The sequence below is a fragment of the Sinocyclocheilus grahami genome, unplaced genomic scaffold (genome assembly GCF_001515645.1).
Source record: "Sinocyclocheilus grahami isolate Dianchi unplaced genomic scaffold, SAMN03320097.WGS_v1.1 scaffold284.1, whole genome shotgun sequence".
Lineage (NCBI taxonomy): Eukaryota > Metazoa > Chordata > Actinopteri > Cypriniformes > Cyprinidae > Sinocyclocheilus > Sinocyclocheilus grahami.
In genome coordinates this window covers 855,075-867,167 of record NW_015505463.1, presented here as the reverse complement: position 1 = coordinate 867,167, position 12,093 = coordinate 855,075, and the positions used below count along the sequence as shown (strand labels likewise).

General features: G+C 36.8%; 1 protein-coding gene across 1 annotated transcript; it reads right to left on the bottom strand.

Moving 5' to 3' along the window:
* Nucleotides 1-750: 750 nt before the first annotated feature.
* LOC107600474 (gamma-tubulin complex component 4-like) lies at nucleotides 751-12,076 on the bottom strand. Its single transcript, XM_016292381.1, has 19 exons — nucleotides 12,039-12,076; nucleotides 11,868-11,955; nucleotides 11,325-11,453; nucleotides 11,115-11,237; nucleotides 10,953-11,006; nucleotides 10,216-10,272; nucleotides 10,039-10,118; nucleotides 9,731-9,932; nucleotides 3,728-3,893; nucleotides 3,604-3,641; nucleotides 3,422-3,553; nucleotides 3,238-3,343; nucleotides 3,035-3,142; nucleotides 2,803-2,947; nucleotides 2,520-2,697; nucleotides 2,274-2,408; nucleotides 2,087-2,203; nucleotides 894-1,033; nucleotides 751-817 (listed from the first exon to the last, which is right to left on the bottom strand). The coding sequence occupies exons 1-19, from the start codon at nucleotides 12,056-12,058 to the stop codon at nucleotides 805-807; spliced, it is 2,031 nt and encodes a 676-aa protein (XP_016147867.1). The 5' UTR covers nucleotides 12,059-12,076; the 3' UTR covers nucleotides 751-804.
* Between the last annotated feature and the right edge of the window lie 17 nt (nucleotides 12,077-12,093).

Genomic DNA, 12,093 nt, shown 5'->3' with positions numbered 1-12,093 from the left:
CAAATTTTAAGTATTCACGTTCATGGAATAGTTTTATTTTTTTTAAACGGCATAAGATAGTTGAGATTGCAAAAAAAGCAGGACACAAACTGTGACCATGACAAGAGTCACATCTTACAATCATTTAAAGGAACACGCCACTATTTTTGAAAATAGGCTTTTTAATACAGTTGAGTTTTACCGTTTTCAAATCCATTCAGCCGATCTCGGGGTAGCACTTTTAGCTTAGCTTAGCATAGATCATTGAATCTGATTAGACCGTTAGCATCTCACTCAAAAATGACCAAAGAGTTTCGATATTTTTCCTATTACCTAGCTGGGGACTATTTTCAGGCGCTGCGTAATATCATTGTGCCTGCTGCACCCATGGTACGGCAGCAAAGTTCCTTGATTATTACGCCAGAATGAGAGTATAGTTCCTAGCCATATCGGCCTAGAACGGCGCAACTTTTCATTTTCCGTCGGTCTTAGTACACGATGTAACTACAGAAGAGTTTAAATAGGAAACATATCCAAACTCTTTGGTCATTTTTGAGCGAGATGCTAATGGTCTAATCAGATTCAATGATCTATGCTAAGCTAAGCTAAAAGTGCTACTGCCAGACCCGGAGATCGGCTGAATGGATTCGAAAACGGTAAAACTCAACTGTTTAACTCTAGGGGAGTTGGAAAATGAGCCTATTTTCAAAAATAGTGGCGTGTTCCTTTAAATATACAAATGAACACACTTATTGTATTAGGCATGTTTTAATAAGCTGAGATGCACCAATGTATGAATTTTGCCTCGAATCTTCAGGTGCCGCTTTATAGCCCAAAACTGTAGGACAACAAACAACATGAGTTACATTTTTACATGAATCGGCTCACTAAAGCACTGTATCAGTCATGCCTACCTTCCCAGCGTGCCTCCTGCCTGTGTGTAGTATTTGTTGTAATCTAGTCGTAACAGCAGTTGTGCCAAATCAGAGTTTATCTGGTGGTTACGTACACTGGAAAGAATCTTGAAGAGCAGGAATGACTGACGACTAAACCCCTGTAAAGTAAAAGTACAGCAATCTGACACAGTTGATATCTATCAAACCCCCCCCCCCCCCAAAAAAAAAATCATACTTGGGTAAATCCTAATTATGAGATAAAAAGTTGAAATTGTGAAATACAATGTTTGTTTTTATTTTGACAATTTATGATATTATAACAAAAAGTCCTGATTTTGAAATGATTCCAAATCCAAGTTTGTATTTATGGAAGCCCATTTCTTATCAAAATATTTGGTAAATCATAATTATGACGTAAAAACTACATTTTGACAATTACGAATTAGTATGTCATAATTTTGACTTTTTAAATTTTTAGATCTCACTTTCAACTGCCATGATTGACTTTATCTCAATTTCAATTCGTCATAATTATGAGTAGGGTTTTTGTCACAATTTCAGTTTCATAATTGAAATTAATAATTTCAAAAAAACAGTTTTAATTTCAATTATAACCATTTTGACTTTTTACTCATAATTTTGACTTTTCACTTAGTATCTCCTAATTTTAAGTCTTTACTGACTCATAAGTTTGACTTTTTAGATCATAATTATGACCATCATAACCGACTTTTCACTTAGTAGCTCAGTTTTGACTTTCATAACTCAATTTCAGTTTTTGTCATTATGACTTTCTTCAGTTTAGATTGTCAAAATCATGACTTTTTATGTCAAAATTCAATTTAAGTTCAATTCAATTCAAGTTTATTTGTATAGCGCTTTTCACGATACAAATCGTTGCAAAGCAACTTTACAGAAAATTAAGTTTCTACGATATATTTTGTAGTAGCTTATCAGTGGTGACTGTCAGTTAATGTACATATGGCAGAAATGTATGGAAAAATCTATTAAAGATGTAATCAAACAGACGATGAACACTATTAATAGCAATTATTATAGCAAAATTTGGTAAGTATGTTGTTTCAGGGTTGGCATCAAAATTATGACTTACCAAAGCATGATTTTTTCCCCTCATGAGGCAGAAACGGGCTTCCATAAATAGACATGCATTTGCAATAATTCCCGAAAATGATTCACACAAGCAAAGCTACCTTCACAAGAATATCCAGCTGCGCAGCTCCTCTTTCATCCAGAGGCCCAAGATTCTGACTGACCAGGGAACAAAAGTTGTGACAGAGGTCCAGAATCTCATTCAAACAGTGGAACACCTGGGAGAGAAATAGATTTAATCACTGCCTAGATTATTTACATAAAGGGAGGTTTGTTACGGACACTCACAGGCTTGAGCAGAATGAAAGATTGTGCAAGGAGATTGCTGAGGAAATGGTCATGGGCCAATCGAATGCTCTCAAAGTCTCGTGTGGCGTTGATCTGTTGTAAGAGCTGTGAAAACTGGGACTCTAGAACGTCCACCTGAAGAGCAATGGAGGAAACACCAAAATAATTATATTATGCATTATTTACTAAAATGTGTGTGTTGTATGCAAATTGAGAGACAGCCAACTAGATGATTCAAGTAGTAACCTGAAGGTAATACTGAAGGTTGTCCACTAGGAAGGCCATGTGGTTGCGGAGTCTCCATTTAACGGCATCCATCTGGTTTGATTTAAGATGCTTGCGCTGCATCTGCAAGGCCCAGCAGTGCTGCAGCTCAGACTGGACTCGACGCACACTCAGCAGGTAACGGAACACTACGTTGTACCTGAAAGTCAAGCAAGGGTTAACTTCATATAAGCTGCTGTGGTGTTCATACTGTTTGATTAATGGAACAATAATATTAAATTGCTAACATAAAACAATGACCTACTTCTCCAACACAGCAGGAGTGAAAAGAATATGTAGGGGCCACTGAACCTTGTAAGCCAATCCCAGCGCTGCCCAGCCAGTAGGTGGAGCCTCACGAGGAGAAGTCTCCTGTGGAGGAGTGGTGCCCTCTCGATTCCCAGAAGCCTCTGCAAGCATAATGATCCAATTCTCAGAAGTAATTAATATGTGGAAAGATGTGGTGAAGGATAAAATAGCTAGTCAGGAGGTAATACCTTTGCATTCTTTCCCTTGGTAGTCTATGGTGAGATGCAGGAGGGGCAAAAGATTGTCATCGTCTAGCAGCACTTTATGAGCCGCTTGCTGAAATGCCACATTGACATCTGAAACAAATGTAGCAAATTCAGAGGAATGATGAAGATGTAAGAAGAATTTGAAGAAGCTGACCTCATGGTTTATAAGAAAAGTGTCTTAATACCATGTTCAGTAACGGCAGATGGTGGGGTTTTCAGCATATGCTGAGCAAGGTCAATGAAGACCTGGTACAGTTCACCTCGCCCCAACAAGTAGAAGTCCTTTACGATCTAAAACAACAACAAAATATTCATTGTGAAAGCAAAAGTGCACCTGCAAAAGCATATCATCAACAAACAGCTCTTTACCTTCAGCTGGCCCAAAAGATCGGATTCTTCAACCATCAAAGTCCATAAGTGCTGCAGAAAAAAGACAAACACAACTGCATCTAGACACCTGCTAGTGCTGTTAGATTGGGTGAATCTCATGAAAACACGCTCCTATTTTAGCTTGAAAAAACTTAAATACATTTCCAAAGATTTTCCTTTACATTTTTTCCTTGATCCTCCTGGTGCTTCAGTATAGACCCTGGGCAACCACATGAGGGCAGCGTTACGAAACTAAACCATCACAAACGCAACTGAACAACAGCAGCAAAATGCTCTTTAGCTCACCAGCTCGGGATGGGCTCTGGTTGTGATTTTCAAACATTTGTACCGACTCCCCAACAAATAAGATTTTTTCGGCTACTCGAACAGGAATGTATGAGGGAAGCATCTCCACACGCAAGGAGAACTGCTGCAGGGATGGTGCGAGCATGTTCTCTTCCTCGATCAGTCTCTATAGAGGGACAGTAATGAACAGAAGACAGTTTAATCCTAGAAGAACATGTATAAATTGTGATAAATCACAGCCAGGAACTGCTGTAACATGCCAAATTTCATTTAATGTTCAAGCAGAGTTTGGCTGATTATCGTACTCTACTAACACTTGCAGGCGAGTGTTGTAATCAGAATCAGAAATCAGAAAGAGCTTTATTGCCAAGTATGTTTGCACATACAAGGAATTTGTTATAGTGTCACAAGCTTCCAGTACACTGAGACAACAACAACACACAGATAATAAAAGTGAGATGTGAATAAAATACACATGCATAAATATAAACCACAAAAAATAAAAGAATAAATTGTATGTACAGGTGTGCTATAGATGGAATAGGAATATAATAAAATAAAATAAAATAAAACTAGTACACCATTCTGCTTTTTCATAAGTGTGAAAGTGGGTGTACAGTATATCATATTCTTATGCTTTACAAACTTCAGCATTTGTAATGAACCTTAGACAAATCAGTAATGTAATAGCAGATGTTTTGCCAGGGACCAATTTATTTTTTGGAAACTTCATAAAAGTGTAAAGTGAATAAGGCTACTGAGAGCAAGTTAAAGGCACAATATGTAAGATTTTTTTTATTAAAATATCCAAAAACCACTAGAACAGTGTTACATATTTTGCTGACTTGTGTACTTACATTATCCCAAATGTTTCGAAGAGTGTTTAAATCCAGAGAAATAAGCAATTTTAGCTAGTGACACGGACCGTGTCTATAGTGTCATTGTGTCGCCTGCCAATGACGTCATAACCCCTCGATTTCCGGTTTTGGTTTGTAGAAAACATGGAAACACTAAAGACGCATTAATATGGTGTGCGTTTTAATAGACCGAAGACGACCGCACAGAGTAGCATTATAAGAGAACTTTCAAATGTATCTAGTATGATAAAACAGCGCTGTTTTACTCCACATACGCACGACCGAAAGGAGCGGAAGCGGTCGACTGTGGCATAATAAAAGCTCCGCTGCTTTCGAGCCATGTGTCACGCTCGTTCAGCGGCCTCGTTTCGCTTCGACGGCTTTCAGCCTCACCCTGCTTCATTCTACTACGTTAATAAATCATTAGCTCATCCATGAACATGATTTATGCCCGAGTCCTGTCGAATTGCTTCGGCTGTGGGGATGAAGACGACAACTCCCATGATTCCACACTCAGTCACGGCGTCATCAAACTACACCTTTGCCTCTTTGTTTATTTTGAATACGCGCCCTCTAGCGGCGAAAATTACATATTGGTCCTTTAATGTGCCTCAACTTGACCATTTCAGTTCATTTTTATAGGACTCAGACGAGTATGTTCTATTCGGTTGTTTTGATAGAGGCAAACAAGCTACAATTCTAGTTTCAACATTATTTATTCTTTAGACACTGATCTTTAAATAAAAAGTATCAGCTGTATACAAAGTGACCAACATTTGGTTTTCGACCACTGAAAACAGGTGTTATTCAACAATCTGAACATGAAGCCGCATTGGCCTCCCCATATCTCTGGGACTGAACGATGTAGGGCCTTGAAAATGAAGATTCCAAAAGAAAAGTTAATTAAGAGCTGGAATCTAAAATCATACTGCAATATCTTTAATACTTCTTAAGTTCCAGACATGCAAATTTTGGAAAAATAATCTTTATGGCACTCAGATAGGTGTGTTCAATACAGTTGTTTTGACAGAAAGAAACAAGATACATTTCTAGTTTCTATTTGTTCCTCTTTAAAAGAAAAGAAGAATCATCTGTACGCAAAGTAACTTCCATTTAGTTTTTGACCACTGAAAATGTGTACAATTTAACAATATGCTTCTGGAGCCATAATGAAATTCCAATTTCGTTGGACCTGAACCATATAGGGCCTTAAAATTGAAGATGCCAAAAGGAAAGTTTAAGACCCAAAATATAAAAGGGCATTAAGATACCTTTAATACTTCTTGAGTTACAGGCATGTAAACTTTGGAGAAAACAAAAATTGAAAGGTGTTTTTTCCCCATTTTTGAATGGTCACCGTTGGCACAAAATGCAACAAAGATTGCTAAAGTCAACAGATTTTACTAATAGACCTACCAATCTGTGTGTAAAAATAACATAATGATGTTGCCAGCTTTCTGAAGTCATTTTCACCCCCCTGTAATTTGGCTCTGAATTTCAGAGGGAAAATGTCTTTTTGACCCTCCTCTACAAACAGGGTATCTGCAGGATTTTTAAGCTCAAATTTAAGACTTTAAGACCTTTTTTTAAGACCTGCACAAATAAAATTAATACCATATGAGCGGGGTAGAGCAATGTCTATTTTAACATATGACTGTAAAAAGCATGATTTACAGGTTTTCACAAAACTAAAAGTTTCATAATATGATAAACTTCACATTTCAGCCGTATAACCATTTTTAAGAAAATGGATGAATCAAAAGAATGAATTATTATATTAATTTAAACAATTATTATAATCAATCGATTATTATATTAATTAAATATTTTTTACTGTCTTAACTGTTCACATTTACAACTCTGTGTGTTTGCAGCGTAAAAACATGGGTTGATTTTCACATTGGTCTAAATCAGGGGTGTCAAACTCAGTTCCTGGAGGGCAGGAGCCCTGCAGAGTTTAGATTCAACCCTAATTAAATGCACCTGATCCAACTAATTCCTTCAGGCTTGTTTGAAAACTACATGGTATGTGTGTTTGAGCAGGATTAGAGCAAAACTCTGCAGGGCTCCGGTCCTTCAGGAACTGAGTTTGACACCCCCGATCTAAACAAAAACAGCAGAAAAAGAATATTCAAATTCATTTTCTGCCAGCAGGTGGCGCTTTCAGAATGGCAGAAACAAATTCATCAACACTTTTTCTGGATGCAAAATATCGCTGATTTTTTTTAGGTTTCAAGGCCTAAAAATATATGAAATAAATCCACTTTACACTTTTATAAGGCCTCCAAAAATAACTGGCAAAACTTCTATTATAATGATTTTATCTTAGCAATGTAATCTGATCATTTTTCTAAAAATATAAATTTTTAATGAGTAACATTTTATATACAAAAAAAATGTTTTCTTTCAAAATATTTTTTTTATTTACAAAAAAATGTGTCACGCTCGTTCAGCGGCCTCGTTTCGCTTCGACGGCTTTCAGCCTCACCCTGCTTCATTCTACTACGTTAATAAATCATTAGCTCATCCATGAACATGATTTATGCCCGAGTCCCGTCGAATTGCTTCGGCTGTGGGGATGAAGACGACAACTCCCATGATTCCACACTCAGTCACGGCGTCATCAAACTACACCTTTGCCTCTTTGTTTATTTTGAATACGCGCCCTCTAGCGGCGAAAATTACATATTGGTCCTTTAATGTGCCTCAACTTGACCATTTCAGTTCATTTTTATAGGACTCAGACGAGTATGTTCTATTCGGTTGTTTTGATAGAGGCAAACAAGCTACAATTCTAGTTTCAACATTATTTATTCTTTAGACACTGATCTTTAAATAAAAAGTATCAGCTGTATACAAAGTGACCAACATTTGGTTTTCGACCACTGAAAACAGGTGTTATTCAACAATCTGAACATGAAGCCGCATTGGCCTCCCCATATCTCTGGGACTGAACGATGTAGGGCCTTGAAAATGAAGATTCCAAAAGAAAAGTTAATTAAGAGCTGGAATCTAAAATCATACTGCAATATCTTTAATACTTCTTAAGTTCCAGACATGCAAATTTTGGAAAAATAATCTTTATGGCACTCAGATAGGTGTGTTCAATACAGTTGTTTTGACAGAAAGAAACAAGATACATTTCTAGTTTCTATTTGTTCCTCTTTAAAAGAAAAGAAGAATCATCTGTACGCAAAGTAACTTCCATTTAGTTTTTGACCACTGAAAATGTGTACAATTTAACAATATGCTTCTGGAGCCATAATGAAATTCCAATTTCGTTGGACCTGAACCATATAGGGCCTTAAAATTGAAGATGCCAAAAGGAAAGTTTAAGACCCAAAATATAAAAGGGCATTAAGATACCTTTAATACTTCTTGAGTTACAGGCATGTAAACTTTGGAGAAAACAAAAATTGAAAGGTGTTTTTTCCCCATTTTTGAATGGTCACCGTTGGCACAAAATGCAACAAAGATTGCTAAAGTCAACAGATTTTACTAATAGACCTACCAATCTGTGTGTAAAAATAACATAATGATGTTGCCAGCTTTCTGAAGTCATTTTCACCCCCCTGTAATTTGGCTCTGAATTTCAGAGGGAAAATGTCTTTTTGACCCTCCTCTACAAACAGGGTATCTGCAGGATTTTTAAGCTCAAATTTAAGACTTTAAGACCTTTTTTTAAGACCTGCACAAATAAAATTAATACCATATGAGCGGGGTAGAGCAATGTCTATTTTAACATATGACTGTAAAAAGCATGATTTACAGGTTTTCACAAAACTAAAAGTTTCATAATATGATAAACTTCACATTTCAGCCGTATAACCATTTTTAAGAAAATGGATGAATCAAAAGAATGAATTATTATATTAATTTAAACAATTATTATAATCAATCGATTATTATATTAATTAAATATTTTTTACTGTCTTAACTGTTCACATTTACAACTCTGTGTGTTTGCAGCGTAAAAACATGGGTTGATTTTCACATTGGTCTAAATCAGGGGTGTCAAACTCAGTTCCTGGAGGGCAGGAGCCCTGCAGAGTTTAGATTCAACCCTAATTAAATGCACCTGATCCAACTAATTCCTTCAGGCTTGTTTGAAAACTACATGGTATGTGTGTTTGAGCAGGATTAGAGCAAAACTCTGCAGGGCTCCGGTCCTTCAGGAACTGAGTTTGACACCCCCGATCTAAACAAAAACAGCAGAAAAAGAATATTCAAATTCATTTTCTGCCAGCAGGTGGCGCTTTCAGAATGGCAGAAACAAATTCATCAACACTTTTTCTGGATGCAAAATATCGCTGATTTTTTTTAGGTTTCAAGGCCTAAAAATATATGAAATAAATCCACTTTACACTTTTATAAGGCCTCCAAAAATAACTGGCAAAACTTCTATTATAATGATTTTATCTTAGCAATGTAATCTGATCATTTTTCTAAAAATATAAATTTTTAATGAGTAACATTTTATATACAAAAAAAATGTTTTCTTTCAAAATATTTTTTTTATTTACAAAAAAAAATTCAAAACATATAATATATAATATTGAAAAACATATATATATATATAGCAGATGTTTTGGCAGGGACCAATTTATTTTTTGGAAACTGTAAAGTGTAAAGTGAATTTTATATATAGGGGAGAGCACGGTGAGTTGAGCCAGTTTTTACTTACGCTGTGTTTAAAGCGAGCGCATGACAGTAATGGGTCCAATTTAAATATGTTCAGGATGTGGTGCATCCTTGGGAATAATCAATTTGGATCTAAAATAAACTGCTTTCAAAAAAAAAAAAAGTGGTCTCTTGGCTCAACTTTTCGCCAGTGAGGGGTAAATTGAGTCTTGGGAGAGGGTAAGTTGAGCCACCTGGAATTAAAATTTACCACTGATTATACCGAATATTTTGACTTTATGCAAGGGAAATTCAATAAAAATGACTTCCTAAAATCTCTGTGTGAGCCTTGATGGACTGGCCGTTCATGCAGTGAGTTTCCCCACCTGTTGCTCAAGATGCTAGGCTAGGCTCCAGGTGAATAAAATGGATAACCCAATTTTGTTTAAGGTTGTCTACAAACAAGGGGTGGCTTAACTTCCCCACAGGCTCAAATCACCCCGCTCTAACTTATTTAGTTGCTCACCAAATCCTGCAGCTCACGGAGCTGTTTTCCACTCAGCCCTCCGATACCCAGGTCCTCCTCCTCTTCCTCCTGTGCAGCTGTGGCTCCGCCTGCGCTGGGGCCCTGCTTGACAAAGAACTCCTCACTCTGATCCAGCAGCAACCCGTGCAGCATCCACGCAGCCAGCTGCTTATACATCACGCCATGACACACTGCAAGAATCCTGCAAAACAGACACTACCATTAGAGCAGTAAAAATAGAATTCTGTGTCTTACATTCCACCACCACGTGCATTAGGGGGTTTTTAGTTGGGTTTTTGTGAGCTCACTTCTCTAAGGCCATCCTGACAGGAGGCAGTCCTCCACAGCTGTGCTTGTACACAGTCTCTAGGATCTGGCAGCCATGAATCTGTTGAAACAAGAAAGTTTCAGAAAGGTTATTATTTTCAACCATGCACTCTTCTAATCATTTACCGCAAAGTGGTGGCTCCCGTCAAGCTACCAACCTTCTGAGACTTGATGGTCTCCACAACAACCATCACAGAGGGGAAGAGAAGCTGAAACTAAACAACAGAAGAAATTGCAAGTTAGTCATATACAGTGGGGTTGAAAACTTGTGTTCATATGAAAAATCTGGGACTTAGTTTGATATAATTTAAACTAATATTTTACAAATAATTTAAGCAACTATATACACACACTACTGTTCAAAAGGTTGGTTTTGATTCTTTTAAAATAAGTATTTTATGCTCACCAAGGTTGCACTTATTTGATATAATATACAGTAAAAACATAATATTGTGAAATATTATTACAATTTAAAATAACCGTTTTCTATTTTAATATTTTTTTCCCTGTGATGGCAAAGCTACATTTTCAGCAGTCATTACTCCAGTCTTCAGTGAAGTCATTAGAAAATCATTCTAAATTAGAAATCATTCTGATATGCTGATTTGGCACTCAAGAAACTTTCTTATTATTATTATCAATGTTGAAAACAATTGTGCTGCTTTATAGTATTTTGGAAACCATATATATTTTTTAAAGAAATCTTATGTAACATTATAATCATTTGATCAATTTAATGGATTCTTGCTGAATAAAAGTATGAATTTCTTTCAAAAAATAATAAACCTTTCTGATCCCAAACTTTTGAACAATAGTGTAAATAGATCAATTAGGTCATTTAGCTTATTTCAGTGGATTGGATGTATAGGTAAAATATCTAGAAAGTTTGATTTACCTGTTCCAGCATGTAGTTTACGTGAGAAATGGAGAGGTGTGGATCACCTAAAAACTGTAGGGAAAATGTAAAGTTTAATAGTATTAACAATGTTTAATTTTATTATTATCTGTGCAAATACAGCCATAAAAGAACTTCAAATGTAAACTCCAAGTCTAACACCTCTTTTTCGAGGTCCAGTAAAGCGTGCCGATAGGGCTGCAGCATGGAGTTGAGCCCAGTGCAGAACGCCCGCAGGTAAATGCCATGAAGCCCAGACTGACTCGGCTGGCTGGAGTAATGCTCCTGTGAGACATGTAGATGAAATCACACTTCAGCCTTGATCTGATCATGTCCTTGACACACAATGCATGCAGAATACGCTCAGATTACCTGTTGGTGGACATGACCCGTGTGCTGCTCTATGAATTCTGTGAAGCGCACATAGTCAGTGCCCATTTTACAGAGCCGATTGAGGACACTGGTCTCACTGGGGTGGAGGAACGGAAGGTCCTGGGACACCTGTGATCAGAAACACTTGATTCACATTTTATACTAGCATACCACTAACATAGGACCACAATACTATTTCCATGGACATGGTATTTTTAAAAAATTACTTCAGAATGCCATTTCATGATAATAGCCAACCTTTTATGTATTGTTATATCATGGTATTCTCTGGAGTAACATGTAACTATCACTAGTAGGGGATTTAAAAACAATATATATATATATATAGGTGTGTGTGTGTGTGTGTGTGTGTGTGTATGTATATATATATATATACATATAAAATAAAAATACTGCATGCTAGCTAGACATTATCGTCCTACTTCCGAACATCCATAATGTAGTTTATCCAGTATAATACAGGTATACACACAAACATTATTAGGTGCATCACTGACAGAGTACAGCATAAAATAACGTTACCTGCAATCCATTCCGTTTATTCCAGGTGAATATTGTCCCTGGATATCCACTCAGAGCCAGCAGCAGCTCATGGATCATTTTGCCGGTGCTGTTAGTTAGATAGCGTATTCAAATGAAACACACGATAATAAAAATACAGATAGTAAGTTCTCATCATTAATATTTTCGCACCGCCGAAACCCCGGTCGCATGTTGATGACGCAGATCCCGAGCGCGACTGGGGAAG